Here is a 23,450-nt window from a genome sequence, read left to right as displayed (position 1 = left end):
TGTGTCAGACAATTTAATTCCAAATGAAAATTTTCTCTTTATAAACCTTCATGGTGAACAAAACAGATACTTAAGTATTAAAGTGAAAATAACTCTAGAAGACTCATTATTAACTCCCAGTGTTTAAAATTAGGGATTAAAGGCTTGATCAAGCTATTCTTTGAGAAGCCCACAGTCCAATGACAGATACACATTTTTCAACACCTGCTGAAGACTTCTCACACTATCAGCCTAACTGGAGCATCACACTTCTTTTGATCTCATTTTATAACAGATGTGTCATACCTTTCAGACATTTAGAGTGCCATCAACAGCATTTCTTTATCTTAAACTAAGCACTTCCTATACACAACGATTTGTCTTTGGTTTCAGTCCCGGGGTTCAGCACTCAGCTCCCAGAACCCTGTTCCTTATTATAAGAAAGGCCAGTTCTACTCTTCCAGCTGTCTCTGATGAATATCTGAACAATTTCTACAGAAGGCATCCAGCAAAAAGGCTAAGAGTTTCAGTGGAATCCAAAATTTGGGCTCTAAGGAATCAATTTTTTAAAAATCTAAAATTTTCAAAGTCAGAAGTTTTCTAGAAGTGCAACTTAGAGAGTTGCTAGGGATTCTGTTTTTTACGTACAGGTCACTGATTGGGGTAACAAACCACCTCCAAGGGAAAGAGTGCTAAAAGGATGGAAGAGAGCGTGTGTGTTCCTTTCCTCCTGCCAGAAGTCCTGAGGAAAATGGAAAGCAGATCATGAAAACATGCCAACTCAAAAACTGGTGGAAAACTGCTGTTTCATTTAAAGTGGTGGGTGGTAATGAAACTAGATTATGACTAAGAAAAGAAAGTGAATATGAGGAACATATGAAAATAAGAAATATTACAAATTACAGGTTTTACAAGATAAGACAATCGGTACACTGTAAGTTTGCGGTAGAAACATAGGAAAACAAAAACGGGTAAGAGACACCTAAGACCAAAGACTATGAGACATCTATTAGACCACAAATGAAGAAACAAAAATAAAAGAAGCTTCAGGGGCCTCCCCAAAAGTCAACAACCACTGGAATACTCTGGGGGTTGCCTGAAACACACTGACAGTCAAAAAAACACTCCTGAGTATCTGATTTCCACATTGTACCTTTGGCAAATTGAATCATTTTATGTCTCTCCAAGGTGAATGAACAATCTGTTTTTTAAAAAAAAGAATTTGCTGAAAAAGTCACACCAACTGTCTTACAAGGTATAGTCTAATATGATTTGATCTTAACTATATTTCTCCTTCAAATAATATGTGGCTACTTAGCAAATTCGTACTTTTATATATGCAATCTAATAGGTTATAGCTTATAAAAAACTGAATATGTCAGAGTACTTCAAGAAATTCAGTAAAAGGAACAGAAAATAATATTGGTGCCAAAAGTTGAAACTGATATATAACTTTTCATAGTATATGTGTATATTTTTAAACTTTTGGAAGATTCCTAATATTTAATAATAGGGAAATATTTGGCATACATATTTAAATAAGAAACAAAATACTTAAAATCAGTATGCACAACATGGGGAGATCTGGGCCCAGTGAGGTAGCCCAGTGGCTGGAGTACTTTGCTTGGACATGATGGGATCCCATATGGGCAGTGGTTCATATCCCGACTGCTCCACTTTGCTCCCTGCTTGTGGCCTGGGAAAGCAGTAGAGTATGGCCCAAAGCCTTGGGACCTTGCGCCTGCATGGGAGACTCAGATGAAGCACCTGGATCCTGGCTTTGAATTGACTCAGCTTTGACCAGTGCAGCCAGCTGAGGAGTGAATCAGTTAACAGATCTTTCTCTGTGTTTCTCTTTTTCTCTGTAAATATGACTTTCCAATAAAAATAAATAAATCTTTAAAAAAAGGCTTCATTCACATAAAAATGTGTACATACTATGTATGCAAATAAATATGTAAATGCACAGGAGCACATGTGTATAGTCCTCAAAATTATTTGTCACATCATGAAGTAATACAAATACATGAATATATGATTCTATTGTCAGAAGTATACATTAAACTCACAGCATGACAATCAGTTAATTTTTTACATTTTTCTATCTGAAAATCTAGACTAAAGAATTTAGACATCACTTATCTTAACAAATGTCCTTTATTCACATTTTTCCTGAGTTTTATTTAAGTATCATTCTTGGGATTTAACAGTAATATGTGGTGCGGAAAAAAACAAGAAAATAATTCTACCTCTCTTTACTGTGGGTTAGGTGAGTATCAGATTCAGTTTCAAAAGCAGTTCCACATTAGAACTTTCCTTTTTAATAAACACATCAAAACTCAAGTTTTAAACTTCTAAGGCGACTGATGGAGATTTTACAACAGGATTGTAAAATGATGGTTAGGAATTTCCTTCATTTGTTCTACTACTGTTCATTTGATTTACTATGAATAGCATATTGGGTAGGGTAGTACTCACTTTGGGGCCTTGTAATCCTGGTTTTCCTGGAGGACAAACACAGGGAGCTGGAGTTGAACCTACATCACTGGGACCATTTAGGCACTATAAAGACAAAAACGGAAATGAAAAGAAACATGGAAGACATACATATACACACACGCTTGACACATGGGAGTTCTTAAAGTTCATGGAAAATGGACATTATCTTTAATACAATTTTTTCATGAGCTGTTAAGCCCTTTCCCATATAAATATTTGTGTTTATATGTGGCTACATGTTTGTATAAAGCAGTAAAGGTACCATATTGTCCACTTTCCTATTCATTAGTCCAAGTGAATAAAAAATTACAAACCACAACAATCTAAGAATATTGAATACATTCAAATTACATTTGTCTAATATACTTACAGTTGGTGAGAGGAAGCTAAGCAGCCTCACAATATAAACAGCTTAGGAAGAAAAATAGTATCCAATCTTACCTCTCCATTCTGAAAGAAAAACAAATGTGTGTTTTTCAGTAAGTTTTTAAAATGTAATTACCAAGTTATCTAATTTCCAGTTATTTAGTTGTACAGGTAGAAGTACATGGAATGTCAAAACAGCAAAATCTTCACCTGAAGACATTTTCTTGACTCATTCACAATACACACAATGATGTATTTATCTTTATTTTAGTCACAAATGTGAAAATATATTTTGCAATGTTTAACTTTTTTGAAATTGATGACAAAAAGTGAAATTAATGCTATAAAAATTGTCAGGTATTTTCTTCATTTGATGTATTCCTTTGAACGTATCAACTAAAACAACAATTTCATGTATGGAAATTAAGCCTACTTACAAAGCCAGGAATTTCACATGCTGTTTCTCGGTTGTTCTGCTCTGGGTCACAGTAGATGCGCAACTTTTGTACATCGAACTAGGGATATCAACAAAAACCCAGTTCAGTTAAAACTAAGAAACAAGCTAATTGTTTTATAACAAACGGCCATTAGGCTAGTTTTACAAGATTTGAGGCACAGCAAAAATAACAAGAATCCAAAATTAGAACATCTGACATATACCATAAACATGTGACACAACATACCTCCTAAAAAAATCTTCTAGCAACAAGAGCAAATCTGATTTCCTTCAGATCCCAGAAAAGCTTTCCTTGTATCCCTGTACTAATAGCTCATCTAAAAACCATTCATAAGACATTTAAACAAGCTTTCTTGGGTTTTCCTGTGTTTATCCCAAATCATTATAACATTCTAGATTGTACAGGACGGGCTCAGGAAGCCATCTTTTATTTTAGAAATTTAGTTTTTGGAGTGGAGTCTTATATAAGTATATTCAATACCTGTTATTGCTTAAACATTTGCTACAATTTGACATATTGAATAAATGCATAGATTTTCTAGAAACATCTATATTTGTCTTTCTAAATACAGATATTGCAGCCAAAAACATTTCAAACATGAAAACACAGGTGTTTAGGTATGAGTTTTATGTTTAAATAAGTTTTGCTCATGAAGAGCCTGACATGCTAGAATCAAATTTTATTCTCACAGCTGCAAAGAAAATTCATAGCCTACACTGTAGCATTAACCATGTTGTCTTTTACAAATTCATCATTTAATTCTCCAGGAAAATGTGAAATTGATGCTTCCTAGAATTCTACCTGTACCCAAGGAAACATTTTTAAGAGTTTTTGCAGATTACTTTCAATTTTGCATTTTTATAGGCACATCAATTTCACTAACAAAGTTACCATATTTCTGAACATGTATCTTAAGAGAATTCATAATTAAATATATTTCAATATGATAAGCACTATTACAAAGTAGAGACAACATTTCATTTTATACACTGTAAAACCAGTCCATTATTTATCTACCTGTACAGTTTCATCTTTTCCAGAATATTTTCCAATTTGGACTTGTCCATTGATAAAGATTCCTAAAACTGGATGTAAGGGCTTATTCTCAATTTCTTGATCATCAACATACAGAGTCACATCTTGCTCTGTTACTAAGAGACGAATCTGATGCCAGCCTTCATCAAACAATGTCTATAGGAGCAAGAAAATTTGAAACAATGTATTATTCCTCTGTTCCTATTTCTTTGCTCCCAAACATTACTAACTAAATCTTTACTACCACACAGACTGCCTATGTTATACACAAATTCACCCTTATCTAAACAGGGCCTCATGTGCCACACTCCACTCAAATAAACTACTTTTTCAGTTCCTACTAGTGTCCCAAAATAGCTGTGTCAAAACATTTACTGAAATAATTCCTGCAAAATCACAAATGTGAGCCTCCTGTCTGAATCCAAATGGCTCCTCTCAATCCTCTTTCTGTTTAGTTCTTTGCAGCCTTGAACCCACTAACTAGTCCAACTTCCTTGATAGTCTCAACCAACTTCCGTAATTCATACAATCTTAATCATCTATAATTTTTATATCAGCTATTCATTTTCTACAATCCCTTTGAGGTCTCCTCTCCTTCACTGATCTATCCTTGATATTTTTCACTATTTCTTTAAACAACTCATCCATTCCTATAGACCAATTATTACTTCTATATTATAACTCTTTTGTATTCCTCAAAAGCCTGGGCGTCTCTCTTTCATGTGGGCCAAATAATTTAAAACTAGTTGCAATAAGTTTTCCAGGCCATTTCACAGTTTAATGAAGAATTGACAAAATGAACTACAATCCAAACTTTCAATCTCTGCCTATTTAGCTCAGACAGTACTTTCCTTTCTCTAAAATAGAAACTTTGGAATTCCAACAATAAGTTCTAACAAAAATATTTCTTCAGGGGCTGGTGCAAGGGCTCGATTGTTTAATCCTCCACCTACAAGTGCCAGCATCCCATAGGGGTGCTGGTTGGTTCAGGTCCTGGCTGCTCCACTTCTCTTCGAGCTATCTGCTTATGGCCTGGAAAAACAGCAGAGGGTGGCCCAAGTTCTTGGACTCTTAGAGCCGTGTGGGAGACCTAGGGGAAGTTGATCAGAAGCAGGCAGATTAGTTCAGCTCTGGCTGTTGCGACCACTTGAAGAGTGAACCAGTGAATGGAAAATTTTTCTCTGCCTTTCCTTCTCTCTGTAAACCTGCCTTTGCAATAAAAATAAACAAATATTTTAAAAATGCCTCTTGGGCATAACTCAACCACTTCCCAATTTCCATTATTACTATCATAATTTTAATGTCATGGATATCATCTATGTTTCAATCATCTTCAAGCATCTCTGTATCTTCCCTCTCCAAATCACCCTTCATCCTTCTTCAGGAATTAATTTATATTTGGAGTTTTTTAGAGGAAATGTCCCAGTATATTCATTCCTTTCTCTAGTATTCGACATAATTCCACGTTAAATTGACAATACTGTTTGTGGTGTGTAAAAGGAGAAGACTGCTTCAACCGTGACACACCTGTCATCAAGAACTTTTAAAGGAACCCTGTAATGCACTGAATAGAAAGTACAATCCAACTTTTATGGCCTTTTGGGAACCTCTCAAATTGGGTTCTCTTCCTGTACTGTAATAGGAATATGGTTAATTTCTGAAGGTCCTTGTGTTGGTTGCTTGGGCTAGTGTGTCCATATGATGAGATGATGGAACCTTTCAGGTGTGGGACTATAGTGGGAGACCCTAAGCTGCATGGGAGACTGCTCTCAAGAGTTATTTGGGGTTTCTCATGGTACTTTGAGAAGGTTAACACACACACACACACAGTTGAGAGACAAATTGTAAAAGGACCCCAACTTTTGAACTATTCCTGTCGCAAGACACGATCTTCATGAGAGCTGCCTCAGTGCTAACACCAAGTCCCTCAACCTCTTGTGAGTAAAATAAACATCTTTTCTTTTTAAGGTTAGTCAGTGTCACTTATTCACTGTAACAATGGAAACCATCCTAGCATATCTTATTCATCTTTGTTCCCTGAAACCTCTACTTCAAATACATTGCACACCAATTTTCAACTCTAAGTAAAAAGCTTGCATTTTATTGCACACAGCATTAATCAATGTAAAATAATTGACTGCACAAAACTTTATATCCTTCCCATTTAAATACTCTATAACCTTAGAAATACAGTTAAAAATCATGCTCACTTAGGAATACTTTCTCATTTTTCATGTTATTCCCATAAATGCTTTTAACTCTACCTAATACCAGTTTTCTTAAATATCTTAAATAACTCTACCTAGTACCAGTTTTTTTAAATATCCCATTATTAATAGGCTACTTGAATGTTAGAAAAATGCCATTCATCATTTCTTACATAACTTAGCACACAATCTTTAATGAGGTTGGCAAATCACAAATTTTTTAAATGTAATGTGCTTACTGAATAAACAAATTCTCTAGATTCTTAATTTACATACAAACCTAAACAGTTTCTAAGTAATGCAATATTATATTTAATATCATAATCATATTAAGAAATAAAGCCCAATTGCTTTTATCATTACATCAGGATTTTGAACACATGACTTGGAAAATAAATATATTTAGTTATTTTACTAGATTTATACTATCACTTATGCATTCAGATAATAAATAGGTGTCTGCTAATCTAGCTTACTTTATTAAGCTCACTTATATATAAAATAAATATAGATTACTTTATTAAATGTATATTCCCTTTTGCAAAACAAATTACCTCTCCTAATTATGATAATATGTTAATCATACATTTGATGTGTAATGTTTAACAAATACAACTTTATTCTAATGTTATGTAAGACAGGGAAGTATAAAATTTCTCAAAATAAATTATGAGAACAACCTTACCTTAATGTCAGTTCTCTTGTTACCATTACCAGCTATATTACTGTTTGAAGGAATATAAAAGTCTTGAACATGGGCTCCTTCAACAAATTACTAGCATTAATTTATTCACTGGGTGATTACTTTATTAAACATGTCTGATATCTAGCTAGAGGCACACAAAAGGTTTTAGTTTCCTTCACTCATTGTCCTCATATTGCTTAAGAAAGTGTTTCCCATTCTGTGCACTTTCTTCCATCATGTTAACAAAATATAAAGTCAATATCTCTCTAGTCATAGGAAAATTCTTGATGCCTCTACTCCCTACACCACATAAACATAAGGGTGTTTTCAGTGTAATACCATAATTACGCATCTTTACCTTAACTCCAGGTTCAGTGAAGGTGACCACTTGTGAATCATTAATTATACTAGTTGTTGTAAATAATAAGGTTTTCTCCACACCATTTAAGGTAACAGCTATTTGAGGCCTTCCATCACTGGTTAATATTCTCCATAAATCCCACATTTTTTTGACCTTAAATCTCTGAGTGGAAACAAATACATATGACGGAGGAAGGCCTTCAGGGAAAACATTGCTAGAAAAAAAAAGAACATGTGTAAGCTTCACAAATACTCAACACATCCATAGGCACATGCAAATTTGTATGAACATACAATGTTCACCTTGTGGATTCTGATAAATCAACTTTTGATGTTACTTCATATCCTTTTATCTTTGTTGGTGAGAGCTGAATTCTTTTCTTAACCTTTTTCTTTATACCCAAACCTAAAAGTATGTCAAATCCCTTCTCATCACGAGCTGCCACAGGAATTCTTGTTGGACAGACAGATTCTATAAAACAAAAACAGCAAACTTGGTTAACTGTGGACTAATGAATGAAGTTTAAAATTTTCAATAGGGAAATACTAAACATCAGAAAATTTACAAAAGCTGTACACATATGTATGTGGATACATTTTTTTTGTTAAAACCTGGATGCAATTTAGGCAACTGAAAATGATGTTTCAATTGTTATTTTTTGCCTTAGGGAGGAATTAAAGTAAAAAAAAATAAAAGCAACAAACACTTCAAGGTGTTTTTCATCTATCAAGGGCAATGCTATGCTAAGATTTGCTAGACAAGCAATCTAATAATTAGGAATTAGAACGATGGAGCAGAATTCATGGTCATCATCTAGAATTTGCTCTTAAGTTAGCCATGTACCTTGACTAATACTATTAAATGCCCTGGATCAAATTTTAAAACATTCCTTTCTTGTGTACACAACTTTTGTGGGTGAACAATATTTGTTTGTCTTGATATACTTTCCAATTCAAGCTGTTCATAGTGTTATAGCAAATGTCATTTGTTCTATTATCTAGGTAAAAGTTTAACTTGGGCTTCACCTACTCATGAAATCTTATCAAATCAGATTATTTCCTATATTATAAATTGTAGTATATATTAACATTTACAAATAAGTAAAAACTTTATTTTATAATAATAATTAATACTAAAGAGCTATATATATATCATGCATAAATATACAACGTGGACAATATGAACTTCCTCAAAAAACTAGCATCTTATATTATGTGGAAATTTTTTGTGGTTGAAATGCTATTAAAATCTTGTAGCATATAATATAACAATGCTTGCAGGTCCTTTCAAGGCCCTCATATAATGTGCATGTTAAACATGACTGGTTATGCTTTATAGAACAGCTAACAGAATAAAACAAGAACAAATTCCACTAAACATGCCCTAAGATAATCTTTCTCTTTCATTAACTCAAGAATGAAAAGGTATTATGTTTATTACATGATACAAGTAAGGATGTAGATTTGATTAGTCCAAAAAGTAGTCATAACTTGTACCATGAATTTTTATAAACAAAATAAATGTTTGATACAAGTAAAATTAGTCTTTTATGGGAAAGGATGGTTATTCTCAGGCCAATAAAACGTTATATTTTGAAGAGGCTCAATCACACATTCTTTTGATAAACTTGAAAATGATATAGGAATGAAGCCTATAGAGAAGCCTTGTTAGATGGGTGGTCCAAAGATTTCCATGAAGCTGCCTGCTATAATTAATTTGATTCTCCCAGCAATTCATGGCTGGAAGATTCATTCCCCACCCTCTACAGGAGCAGGCCTGCCCACTAAGTGTATCCATGCTTTGGAAAGGAAACCAGAACGTAACGCTTCCACAGAATCCACAGACCCCAAGGACAGAAGCCTCAGGAAATTTGCTGCACTTCATCAGACTCAGTTTTCTTTCAGTGGTAACTGAAAAAAGAGACAGGAGATTTAATCCAGCTGATCTCCATATGTGAAAACAAGACAGGCAGGGAATAAATGTTCAAAAATCATAATCGATTACATGGCTTCACTCTGTAAATCAAGGATGTGCTTACAAAACAGAAAGCATAAGATACTGAGTGAAGAGTTCAGAATTTAAGACAAGGTTTAGACTTGAGCCTCTTGGGATCTCTCAAGAACGTCTAGACTCGTATCTGCAAGTAGACTTGTGTAAGGATTAAATATGATGGTATGTGTGAAAGTATTTTATAACTACAAAATAGCATGCCTGTCCAAGAGATAAAGCATTGTGCTCATATTTTTCTACAGTAAAATATTTTCCACTGCATTAGAACCCCTAAAACGTGAATCAGGAACTATAAATTAACAATAATAACACAATCAGGTCTCAGTTCTTAGTAAATCTTAAATTATGAAAAATATTTCTACATAGGAAGGACACCTAAAAAACACATTAAGGGATCATTGCATGGTAAAACTGATAAGAAAAATGTAAAAAAAAAAACAAAAAAAGGGGGGGGCATAGAGTGGTGGCCTAGAGGCTAAAAGTCCTCGCTTTGAATATGCCAGGATCCCATATGGGCACAGGCTCCAATCCCTGCAACTCCACTTCCCAGCCAGCTCTCTGCTTGTGGCCTGGGAAAGCAGTCAAGGATGGCCCAAGGCCTTGGGACCCTGCACCCATGTGGGAGACCCAAAAGAGCTCCTGGCTCCTGGCTTCAGATCGGCGCAGCTCTGGCCGTTGCAGTCACTGGGGGGAGAGAATCATGGGACGGAAGATCTTCCTGTCTCTTCTCCTCTCTCTATATATCTGATGTTGCAATTAAAATAAATAAATCTTTTTTAAAAAAAAAACCACAATATACTCAAAAGAATACAATTTTTTGAAATGCAAGAGGTTAGAAATAAAAAATTCTACTTTGGTTATCTGCCGGATTTTGGACAAACCTGAGTAGGATTATAAGTAATAATTAATTTCGCTATCGTGTGTAATAAGTAAATAGATAGTTACATAACCACACTTTAAAAAGGGGTAGGAACCAAAAGTAATTATTATAATTTCTAAGTTATACTTTTAAGTACCAGGGAAACCAAATACTAAACAAGACTAAGTCGAGATCTTGTGCAACACCTTCAAAAGGCAGGTAGAATGATTTGCGCAAAACAAATTAGTCTAAAGAAACGAGTAAAATGATGCGTGCAAAACAAATGTGTCTAAAGAAATGCAATCAAGAGTAAGGGCCAAAACAAGCAATAACCAGAAAATTCCAGGGAGCTAAATTTACAGAAGAATCCCGAAACAGGCAACAGGTATTTCATTTTATTCCCATATGTTTATGGACAACTCATAATACAAAGGCAAAATACTACATTTATTTTAGGCTTCGTAATTAAAGATTTAGTAATATTTGTATTTAGTAATAGTTATATATTTAGTAAACTGAAGGATTAATGATTTAGACAATTCAGTTTTACTGAAACAGGAAATGTGTTTTATTTAAATCTTGCCAGGCATAGGGATACAAAAACTCTTTCCTGAGCAGTAACGAAACAATTAGATAAATAGTGAGGGGACTACTCCAAATTCAGCTGTCTTTCCTCCAGTGTCTCTATGAATCTCGATGTTCTCAACTTCTTTCACTAGCAAGGGACACTTCTGGCTTGAAATCTATGAGGACGTGAAGTCAGTCTATCACCTGAGAAACATGCCTGCAGGACACAGAACCTGCAGAGCAGAGAACAGTCGGTGCAGATTCTCCAGATACTCCTTTGAGCGTTTTATATATATATAAAACAATTTTTTGAGTCTTGGAGTATTTGTTTAACCACACATATAACCAAACTAATACACCCCTATGCTTCCAAGGCACCCTAATCCTAATATTTCTAAAACGTTGTCTGTATAACCAAGGTTGAAACCAGTCAATGCCAGCTAATGCTCAAGCTCCTACCTTGAGAATGTGATGTGTTAATGTCAGGATTATGTGTTAATGTCAATGTGTTAAAGTCAGGAATCAAACCCAGATCTGCTCCTGACTAAAGTCTGGGTTGGAAATCTGCATGACGATAACCCCTCAAGTTTGAGGGGAAAAAAGCATCCAGAGATTTGACTTACTACGTTCAACATACTTTAATTTCTTTCATGTTTTTCCACATAGTAGTTTGCTCATTTTTCTGGTATTCCACTACATGAACCATATGGCTACACTGTGTTAATTCATATTTTTATATGTGGTTTTTACTACCTTGAACAAACTGCTACAAACATCCTTGAACATGTCTTCTGCTAGATATAAACTTTAATCTCTCATCTATGGGTACAATTTCTGCTTCCTATTGTAGATGTATGCTTTGATACTGTAATTGTGCCAAACACTTTCTCAATATAACAACTTTCATTCTTACATACTACAGGCACTTTAATAAAAGACATGATAGTGATTATTTTTAGTACGACAATATATGTAAGTAAGTGATAGATACTATGAAATAATATTATGTAAATTCAGATTTAAGCTTTTTTAAAAAATTTTTATTGGAAAGGCAGATATACAGAAACGAGGAGAGATAGAAAGGAAGATCTTCCATCATTGATTTACTCCCCAGTAAGTCGCAGTGGCTGGAGCTGCGCCAATTCAAAGACAGGAGCCAGGAGATTCTTCTGGGTCTCCTATGTGGGTGCAGGGTCCCAAAGCTTTGGGCCGTCCTTGACTGCTTTCCCAGGCCACAAGCAGGGAGCTGGATGGGAAGTGGGATTGCCAGGATTAAACCAGGTGCCCATATGGGACCCCAGCATGTGCAAGACAAGGACATTAGTCACTATGCTGCTGCACCAGTCCCAGATTTAAGTTTCTTAATGAAAATTATCTTAAATGTCTTATTTATTCCTGTCCTAAGAATAATTAATAATAATAATAATAATAATTATAATAATAATTAATAACACAGTTGCAACTTTATGAATCATGAGCACTGACAGCAAGATATTTATATCTTAGTTTCATGTGTTCTAAATCATTAGTGACCTTTTTTTCACTTTTGAAATATTACAAATATCACTTTCATATGCAAACATTTCTTTTGATACAAAATACAAAAATTCTTTCCTATAATCATAATTCCATCACCTCTAATTAAGTAATTAAAAGCTCCTGACAATAAATCCAAACTGATTCTGAGTACAGAGTAATTCTCTAAATGACCAAGAATTTTAATTTTCAAATATTTAGAATATCTTCATTTAGAATATATTCCACTCACCAAATTCTGCCCATCCCCCATCACTGACTTATCCCTGCTTCACTTTAATAGTTAATAAAGAAAGAATGTATATAAGCCATGGAGGAACAGAACCAGAGGCATCAGGTTCATGTGAGGGAGGTAAAATGAAGTGTTGTAAAATTACGGGATCCAGGGCCAGCATTGTGACATAAGACATAAAACTGCTGCACGGGATGCCAGTGTCCCATCGTATGGTCATCAGTTCCAGTTCGGGCTGTTCTACTTCCGATGCAGCTCCCTGTTAACGCACCTGAGAGAAGCAAGGAAAGACAGGAAGGAAAGATTGCAAGACATTGGCTTAGGCAAAAGACACCTTGGATAAGATCCCAAAGCACAGATGATGAAAGCAAAAATAAGCAAATAGGATTACATCAAGCTAAGAAGCTTCTGCATGGTAAAAGAAACAATTAGTAAAATGAAGATGAAACTGATAAGAGAGAATATGTTTACAATATATCCGTCTCATATGGGATCAAAGCATATGAAGAGCTCCAAAAATCTCAACAACAAAACAAATCTGCAGAGGATACGAACACAAATTTTCCAAAGGATGATGCACAAATGGCTAACAGACACATGAAAGGAATGCTTTGGATTACTAGCCATCAGATAAATGTAAACAAAACCACAGATTTTGGCAGATCCTATTATAAAGGTACCCTAATGTATTCTTAGTGGGAATGCATATTAGCATAGCCATTGTGGAAAACAACATGGAGAGTCCTCAGAAAACTAAAAGTAGATCTACTATATGACCCAGCTGTCCCACTCCTGGGAATATATTCAAAAGAAACAAGCATATGTAAGACATACCTACAGGCACATGTTTACAGCAGCTCAATTCACAAAAACAAAGACATGAATATGAATGTCCATCAACTGAGGATTAGACAAGGAAAATGTAGCACATATACAGAATTCCATTTAACTTGGCTATAACATAGAATGAAATCTTGACATTCACAACAAAATAGAAGGAAATGGAGATCATTGTGATAAGTGAAATTAGCCAGATTAGAAATAAAAATAATACATTTTTCTCTTATCTGTGAAAGTTAAAATACAGAAAGAATATAAAAATTATACTGATATAATTTTGGATACTTATAAATATTGCTTCACTGGGTAAATGACATCACGCTCTCCATTCCCAAGATTATGAGCGTTGTCATGAATCCCTCACTCTCTGATATTAAGATCAGTTTTCTAGCAAATTTGCAAGTGTGCAATGTCACCATTTGTTCCTTCCTTTATCCTCTATGCCTAATATATAATCGGTTATGCAAAAGAACTCTACAAAAAAACTTTAACAAAAAATATTGGGACATAAATAGCTGATAGGAATTAGAAAAATAAACAAAATACTATTGATTGTTTAGAGATATCATCCAAACTGGCAGTGCAAATAAAATAATTAAATGAGGACAGACTCAGATTAAGAAATACAAGGAACCGACAGCATATCCAAAGTATCAGAAATAAAAAGAACTACAAGAGACTACTGTGAACAACTACAAAGTTATGCTAAAAAATTAGACGATCAAAAATTGATCTATTTCCACTCCAGATACTGAATCAATTATTAAAATTCAACAAAGGAGATTCCAGAAACAGTTGGCTTTACTTGTGAATTCTGGCAAATAATTAAACAGGATCTAATTGTAATCTTTCTCAGAATCAAAAGAATAATGATAAAATAAGAAAGTCATTTAAACAGAGCACGAAAAGAAATAAATTCTGATGGCAGTTAATTGCAAATATCAACAATGAGTAATAGGAGGAATGTACCTCACAAAATAAGCATCACATATAAAAGGCTCATTGATAAGATCATACTGAGTAGGGAAAAACTGAAATCTTTTCAGTTTCCAGAACAGGAAAAGAATATACAACTTACAGAAGAAGAAAAATATTTGCTAATCCTGTATCTCATAAATGAATAAAATCCAAAATAAACAACAGACTCATAGAATGACATATAACCATTGAAATTAGGCAGAGATCTTAAATGGATAACTCTCTAAGACAGACAAACAAGAGGCCAATAAATATATGGAAACACACACACACAACAGCACTAATTGACAGGAAAATGAAGTTCAAACCACAGAGAAGCATCTCATACACTAGAACAGCCATTACATTAATCAAAAACAGAAAATATGTGTTGTCGAGGATGCAGATAAAGGAAAACTCTTGTGAACTGTTGACAATGAAAATTAATACAGCTGCTATTAAAACACAGCATATCTCTGAGCTTCCTCAAAAAAGAAAAATAACATATGATACAACAATCCTTCTGAATCTTTATAAAAATACTTCTGAGTATAAAAACCTATGAGTGTGACAAAAAATATTCAAAATAAAACCATGAATAATACTTACTTGTTCATGTACATTGCAATAATATTCACATAACCAAAAAGGAAAAACAAACTGAATATTTGTACATAAATATATGAGAAAATTGAAGTATACAGTGAAACAGAATTTAACTCTAAAGTAAAGGAAGGCCTGCCATGCAAGATAATATAAATGCACATTGAAGATCTTTTTCAACTTAAGTAAACCAGTCACAGAGAAACAAATATTGTATGTGTCACTTATATGCATAATTTAAGGAAGTCAAATTCATCAACACAGAAAAGAGAATAATGATTGGTCCTGGCTGGGGGAATACAGAGTAATTTTTTAAAAATTAAACTATTCTAATCTGACAAAATACTAAAAAGTTAAATCATGTGGCATGTTCAGGATGACAAAAATCCATGAGTCTCACAGCTGGTCACTCTTAAAAAAACACAAGCGTGGTGTTCATTTTTATTTATAGTACATTTCACTAATGTCTGATTAAAGGAGGTGCTTAACTTTCTACATTTTCTTAAATAAATATTCAAAATAAACTCTAAAATGCTCTTCTCTACTATTTTTCCTAAATAATTAAAAAAATAATTAAGGGCATTATTTGTGTTGCCAACCACACAAGTAGCAAATCTACTAAAAATAAGCCAATCTACTTTTTGAGTTTTCTTTTCAGGGAAAGTGGAAAATAAAGTTGTTCAACAAACATTCTGATTTAAATGACTATCACTTCAAAGTATAGAGTAAATTAAATGCTTATAATACTACATGTGAAAGGAAAAATTATTCTCCTACATTATCTGAATACAAGAAAACTTACGTTCATCAAATGGTTAAAGCCTTGCATTGCATGTGCCAGGATCCATCTAGGCAATGGTTTGTGTCCCAGCTGTTCCATTTCCCATCCAGTTCCTTGCTGGTGGCCTGGGAAAGCAATAGAGGATGGCCCATAGCTTTGGCATCCTGCACCTAAACAGGAGACCTAGAAGAAACTCCTGGCTCCTGGCTTTGGATTAGCTCAGCTCCTGCCATGTGGCCACTTGGAAAGTGAACCAGCAGAAGGAAGATCTTTCTCTCTATCTCCCCTTCTCTCTGCAGATCTGCCTTTCCAATAAAAATAATTAAACCCTTTAAAAATCAACAAATCTTTATTTTAAAAATTTATGGAAGATGAAGTTAGAATTTAATTTTGGCCAGAAAATTGAAATCTATGCACAATTATTTATAATGTACTTTTTCTCATAAGTTTGAGGAGTCCTCAAATGTCACAATATCCTGATTTAGACACACTGGAGGAGAAAAAGCAAAAAGACTAGAGAAAAATCTGGAAAACCTCAGTAACAAGTATGATGCAATTATGTACAGTTTACACAGATGTATGTATCTTTACATTGTATCAAATTCACTAACAATGTGTTACACACAAAATGTTGTATTTTCTATGCAAACATTATATAGAAGCAATTATTACTAAAAATAAAACTCCTTCAGAATAAACCAAACACAAAAATATATACTCACCTCTATTGTACCATCATAAATTTCTCAAGATTACATAAAAGTATTCCAGTGTTTATAAACAAATTATATGAAAACAGACACTAATTAGTCACTTTCAAATTGTATGCAGACTTACCTTCACAAAGTTTCTGCTTCATGACTTCCCTTATTTTGGATATTGCAATGTAGTCTTCCACATAAAACACATAAGTAGATGAAGGCTTGTTGGCAATAGCTCTCAGCTCTGCACCTTCTGTTTCTGAACCAACACCAATAGCAAATAACGTGATTTTATTGTCTCTTGCTGCTTCTGCTGCATCCTTCACTTCATCTTGGGATTTACCATCTGTAAGTACCACTGCAATCTTTGTCAGAAATCGTGAGGATTTGGCAAAAAGATAATCCAGTGAAAACTGGATGGCCTTTCCAGTCTTTGTGTTTCCTCCCAAATAGTGTATAGATTCCATAGCTTTTATCAGATTCTCTCCTGAGTCATAGCTACCCAGGGGAATCTCCAGCACAGGGTAGTCGCTATACTGGACCACTCCAACTTGAACAAATTTTGGTCCTATGCTGAAGTTTTGTGTGATGTTGACGAGCCACCTTTTCACTATTTCAAAGTTTTCTGGGCCAACACTATAGGAACCATCTAGGATGAAAACCAAATCTGTTGGAGCAGTACGGCAACCTAAGTGAAAAAGAAAATCAAAGAAGCACATTTGTTAAATACAAAGCAAAATGTAAGGATTTTTAAACACTTTTCAGATATAGAGTCAAATCAAGGAGTAGGTATTTGGTTCAGTGTAAGAAACTAATGAAAATGTCTGTGACTCATGTTGGAAGTGATGGGACTTGACTGACATACACCTCTGAGTCCTGATTCTAATTTTCTGATATTAAACTCTGGGAGATAGAAAATGATGAGACAATGGCTCAACCAATTCGGTTCCTTCATAATTAGGAGACTTGAATTGTATTTCCAACTCAGTTAAGAGTAAACCCACAAATGGAGTACTGTTTCTCTCCTCTTTTTCTCTCTGATTAAGTGTGTGTGTGTGTGTGTGTACATGTGTCTCACCAGATGTACAGTGAGATACACAGATGAAGATTTTAATGTTCTTGGAAAATATAGTTTCAAGTATATATTCAAGCATTGGACCTAGTAGTTAAGCCGTCACTTATGGCAGTAGTGTTCCACATCAGAGTGCCTGAGCAAAACTTGTGTTTCCCCCTTCTGACTCAGGCTTTCTGACAGTACAGAACCTGGGAGGCAGCAGGGAGGGTTCAAGTAGTTGGATGCCTGCCACCTACATGAGAGACATGAATTAACCTCTGCACTTCCAGCTCCTGGCTTCTTCCTCTCAGCTGTGGTGGATATTTTGGGCATGATCCAGCTAATGGGAATGATTATTCTATCTTTCTCTCTACCATTGTCATATACATTAGTAAATCAATTTCTTACAGGGGAAGTTTAGTTTGATGCAAAAAAAAAGCTGTTGAAGCACATTCATTACTTTTTTTAATATACACTTCTCATGAGCTTAAATATATATTTTGAAAGTCTATCATATAAATGAATGAATAAGGATAAAAAATTAATAGCAAATTTTCTGCCAACTTCAAGACTCCACAGCATTTCCTGTGGTTGAAATGTCAAATGAAAGACAATCACCAAGGCAGCCAATTGTTCTCATTACATCCAAGGTTAGTACTCCAAGGTCTGTTTCTCATTCTCAGGCACTAACATTTGAGTTCATCTATGCTCAGGGCTATAAACCTAATTTTTATCTGTAATAACAGAACTTTGTTCCAAGATAGCAAAAGCAACACAGGTAATCAGCCTATCTTAGAATTCTATCCAGAAAAAAAAAGATTACTATAAATTGTATTTGGACATGCTATAACAGTTGTTGAAAAATAAGGAATAAAATCTTATGCTGTCTTCAACATGCACAGAATGCTTCTATCCCAATTTCACTCTAGTATGTGCACTCTAGTATATGCTAGGTAATTTGTTCAAAGACAAGCTTTTCAAAAATGTTCACAGTCTAATAAAACAAATATGTCTATAAGGTACAAGGTACTATAAGAAGTATTAGGTACTATAAAAAGACTTAAGATGACCAGTTGGGAAGAGTTTCATGGGACAAGAAAAGAGGCAATCTGAGAAGCAAAAAGGAAATTTCACCCAGGTTATGAGGACATTCTTATCAAAAGGAACTAGAAACACAAAGGTCAGAGATAAAAAGGCATGAACACTAAAAGCCATTCCAAGTTTGGGATGATCAAGAGACCACCTATGGGAAAGAGTATCTGATTTCTCCTATTCTAACTTCTGAATGCAGAAGATAGCTCTTATTTATGGTCCATATGATAATAACTTTGCACATTCATTCTTTATGTTTAGCATGACTAAGTCTCATATCTATAGAAATGATGAGTTGGGAAAAAATGAATTGTGGAATCAAGGTAATGTCACCTGAAATGGCAGTATATGTATGTTTTACTCATCTTAATGTAAGTAGTTATCAGATGTCCACTTAAAACTTATAACAAGGATCATTTATTTCATTATATATTTGCAAATGTGACATATTTGCAAATTACAGTTCTAAAGAGAAAAAAATCATGTAGTGACAATTTCTGTTTTTCCATTTTTTGTCTCTCCTTGGTAACCTCTGGTTTTCTCTTTTCTTTCTTTGCCTCTTGTTCCCTTATCTGTCTATTTACCTACCTGCCATGTTAATACAGTTCACAGAAAGAGGCTCCAATTTTGCATTTGTCTTAACTCACTCTTCATAATTATCAGGAGAAAAACACATGACTATTAGGTGAATAGATTTAATAGTGAAGAAAGTGCCAATAAATTTGAAAATAAATGGGTCAATCATAAAAATTTAACTGTGATTATGACAATGTGCCTAATATGCCGCATGACAGGTGGCAGCCAGGTGTTGATGAAACAGGTCCAAAACATTCTGCCTTGGCCACCAAGGCCAGGACTTGGAGCAGCACAGCAGAAATGGAATTCTGCCTAAAGGCATACTTACTAACCCAAGCAAATGCCAGTCTTGTGTTAGTTTTGGAAGCTCAAGCAAGATTAAAAGGTTATGCATTTGTTTTGCTGGGGATTTCTGGTAGGGGGAAGAGACAAAAAGAAAGGATATTTGCAGAGCTTCTAATTATTGGCTATTCCTAATACTGAGGCCCTTTGTTATCTGAGCCTGCTAGACTTTTTCTGCCACCCTTTTCAGTGGTTCTGGCTCTTAACAGGCTTATTCTGGACACTTCTCGCTCCTGAGATTGTCACAGAGCAAGAGTATAAATTTCATAACTGTGACTCTTAGCCAAGAACATGGATACAAAAGCAAACTTTGCCATTTATAAACTCCAGACAAAATACAGGAGGTGTTCTTGAGGAGATGAATGATGTCATAGAACAAGAATGAGACTGAAGATCAAAAGCACAGTTCAAGTACTAGTTACTACTTTAGCCAACTCCATAAGACCCTTAAATTTTTAAGTCTCGCTTCCCACTCATCAAAATGGTATCTGCCTTACACAATGTGCTAAGACAGAAGTGTCAAGCAAAGATTAAGTATTATTTTAATGAATTTTAATTTGAATCATGTGTTTGAACTATTTTATTTACCTGTTAGAGGCCATGGTTAATTTATCATAGAGTATTCATGAGTTTAAACCATAAGATGGGTCTAGTGTTTTTTTTTTTTAACTCAGCCTGTTAAGCCACTACCTGTAATACTGTGAACCCATATCGGAGGACTGGTTGGAGTCCCAGCTGCTCTGCCCGTGATCCCGCCTTCTGCAAAAGCACTTGGAAAAGTAGAAAAGATGGTTTAAGTGCTTGGGTTCCAACCATGCATGTGGGAGAGCCAGATGGAATTCCAGGTTCCTGGCTTTAACTAAGCCCATTTCCAGCATTGTGGCTGTTTGGGGACTGAGGCAGAGATTGTCTCTGTCTCTTCGTTTCTCTCTGTCACTTTATATTTCAAGTAAATAAAATACATCTTTTAAAAGCTAAATAAAATATAAGCTAATTTTCAAAATGAAGTGTCATGTGTGTGAATGATGGCCTGGTTAACAGCACTACAATTAGTATGGTTTTCCATAACTAATTCAAATCTTCTTTCAGACCATTAGAAAACTAGTCACCATTTCCAGAAGTGTCATTCTCCCAAGCCATTTGCAAGTATCACCTCATTCAATCCTGATAACCATGCTGTGAGGCAGGTCCTTTATCTCCATACCATGCAGCTCTGAAGTAACTAAACATGGTCCAAATACCAGCCTCTCCCAAAGCATGATGGATTATCAGAATAAAACATTAGAGTCATGCCAAAACTATCCAAAAAGGGGAGCTTTACCTCTCTATTAATGCATAATACAGCAAATTGTTGATTTTAGAGAATTATGGCATCAAAGATAGAAATAATGAGATCTTCAAAATCACTGCTTGGCTTTTCCCTAATTTTATTTTCAGAATCAACATGTTAGTAACAAAAAGGGACAATACTGATAGTTCTTACTTGATCTTATTTCACTATCTTCAGCTAAGACAGAATTCTGAAATAGAACCAAAATAATCCAAAAAACTGCCATATGATGTAACATGTTTGTGGTCATTCTAATACTTAGGATTCCCAATGCCTAAAAAGAAAACAGAAAAAAAAAGGAAAGGTTAAATACATCAAATAAAGTCAAATGCCTAGCTATTATACATCTAAAGTTAAAAATACAATATCAAGTAGGAGTGCAAAACTATCCTTAGAGTTAACTTAGATTTTAACTAAAACAGCTAAAGTGTAAATACATTAATACAAAAAATAATAAGTAGGGGCTGATTACTTTTTAATTCATAATTATCTTAGAAAAGTATGCTCTTTTGCTAAGACTTTGGTCTTATATTAAAATATTTACTAGAATTTCCTCTTTTAGCACAGCTTACAGGATCCTTAGTTTCTTTTTTACAGCAGTGAACATTCTTTAAAATATGGATCTACACTTAAGAAAAATCCAAAGTGTATCTGTAAAATATTTGTATGACAAAGTTCAGCAATAACATAATATAGCAAGGGTGTTTATAAACAGCAAAAACTATTTTGATCTGTAAATACTCAGATTATTATATGGCTTTAATGTAACATAAAATTGAGCCCCAAAATTTAATATATCTTGAATGTAGAAATTTTGAAGATATTGTCATTCGTAACACTGAGAACATATAGAAACTATAAATTCATAGTCATTTTAAACCAATTAGAAAAGAGAGAACTTAAAGACATCTAAATGAATCAAGTCTTGAAGTCAAGATGTTATTAGCACTATACATAGTAGGAGATATTTACAGCTAATTTTATCTATGGCAAAAATGGCAACCGCTCAAAGAGAAGGAATATGAAAGAGAGAAAGACAGTATGAATTTGCATCCACTGGTTCACTCCAAAAGAGCCGCATCAGTTGAGATAGAAATATCCAGTAAGCACATTAAATTACACTCACTTTCAAATGTACTTCATAACAAGAATAAGAAATCATGTACCATAAAAATGATTCACATGAATAGATTTGCACTATTAAGTATTTGTGAAGATACATGGAAAAAATGGAACTCATGCATTGTTGGTAACAGTGAAGCTGACATAATTACCTTATTTGATTAACAGCTGGTTATAAGTTATTATAAAATTAAATTATGATCCGCATTTCTCTCTGCTGGATCTGTAATCTAAAGAAAAAAAATTGTATGTATACAAATAAGTTGTAAATGTTTATATAGTTTGGTTTATAATAGTATAAGATTTAAAATAACACAGATGCTATTAATAGGACAGTGAATATTCAGGTTGTGTGGTATAATACTCATATAGTGTAATACTACACAGTAGTACACTACTATAACACAAAATAACATAAATATAACTCTAGTACACTTTTAAGGAATGAAGATAGATAGAGAATAATATCCCAGGATGATATACAGTATGATTTTAATTATATAAACTCTTCAAAGAGGTAAAATAAATCTACAGTATATTAAGTCAGATAGTATTTGCCTGTTATTGAAGAATTTGACTATAAAGTGACATCATGTTTTACAAGTATTTAGTTGTATATGTGTTTACAAACCAGACATCTAAAGCTAGCTTTGCTACATTCTTGTGTTTAGATGAATCACCTGGATAGCTTGTTAAACATACGTAGTATCCCTATTCCTAGCCAATAGCTTCAAATTGTAGAGGAAAGGACCAAGCATTTCTAATAGATAATGTACATTTTTAATGTACATTAACAGTTTAAATACATGAGAGGAAGAGAAAGAAAGAGAAAAAGTTCTTTCATCCGCTGGTTCACTCCCCAAACGGCCACATTGGCCAGGGTGGAGCTATGCTTAAGCCAGGAGCCTGCACCTCCCTCCAGGTCTCCCATGTGGATGGCATGGGTCCATGTACTTCGGTCATCATTTTTGCCTTTCAAGGTGCATTAACCGGGATCTGTATCAGAAGTGGAACAACCAGAACCTGAATTGGCATGCTTAAAGATGCCAGAATGGCAGCCAGCTGCTGATACCAGCCCCGGAAGTACAATATTCTTGTACAGTGCATTGTAAAATGTATATATATACATATATACATGTTGTTTACATTATTTATATTATGTATGTAGGTATATGTGTATATATATATATAGTATGTATATGTATATAAATGGTAAGTGTACTAAAATCAGTGTATAAGTCAATTATGTTCCATACAT

The 23,450-nt window shown here is 34.3% G+C and overlaps 1 protein-coding gene across 1 annotated transcript in view; it reads right to left on the bottom strand.

Moving 5' to 3' along the window:
- COL21A1 (collagen type XXI alpha 1 chain) overlaps positions 1 to 23,450 on the bottom strand; it is a 157,152-nt gene that overhangs the window by 84,783 nt on the left and 48,919 nt on the right. Inside the window, exons 3-11 of the mRNA XM_004580485.4 lie at positions 22,345 to 22,422; positions 21,224 to 21,344; positions 16,813 to 17,364; positions 7,893 to 8,061; positions 7,588 to 7,804; positions 4,320 to 4,493; positions 3,282 to 3,359; positions 2,920 to 2,928; positions 2,458 to 2,541 (exon numbers count right to left, since the gene is read on the bottom strand). Of these exons, the coding sequence (XP_004580542.2) occupies positions 2,458 to 2,541; positions 2,920 to 2,928; positions 3,282 to 3,359; positions 4,320 to 4,493; positions 7,588 to 7,804; positions 7,893 to 8,061; positions 16,813 to 17,364; positions 21,224 to 21,320 (1,380 nt within the window). The 5' untranslated portion in view covers positions 21,321 to 21,344; positions 22,345 to 22,422. The remainder of the gene's footprint in view (positions 1 to 2,457; positions 2,542 to 2,919; positions 2,929 to 3,281; positions 3,360 to 4,319; positions 4,494 to 7,587; positions 7,805 to 7,892; positions 8,062 to 16,812; positions 17,365 to 21,223; positions 21,345 to 22,344; positions 22,423 to 23,450) is intronic.

Source organism: Ochotona princeps, chromosome 1, assembly GCF_030435755.1.
Source record: "Ochotona princeps isolate mOchPri1 chromosome 1, mOchPri1.hap1, whole genome shotgun sequence".
Taxonomy (NCBI): domain Eukaryota; kingdom Metazoa; phylum Chordata; class Mammalia; order Lagomorpha; family Ochotonidae; genus Ochotona; species Ochotona princeps.
The sequence above is the reverse complement of the archived record's forward strand: the minus strand, read 5'-3'. Positions and strand labels throughout refer to the sequence as shown.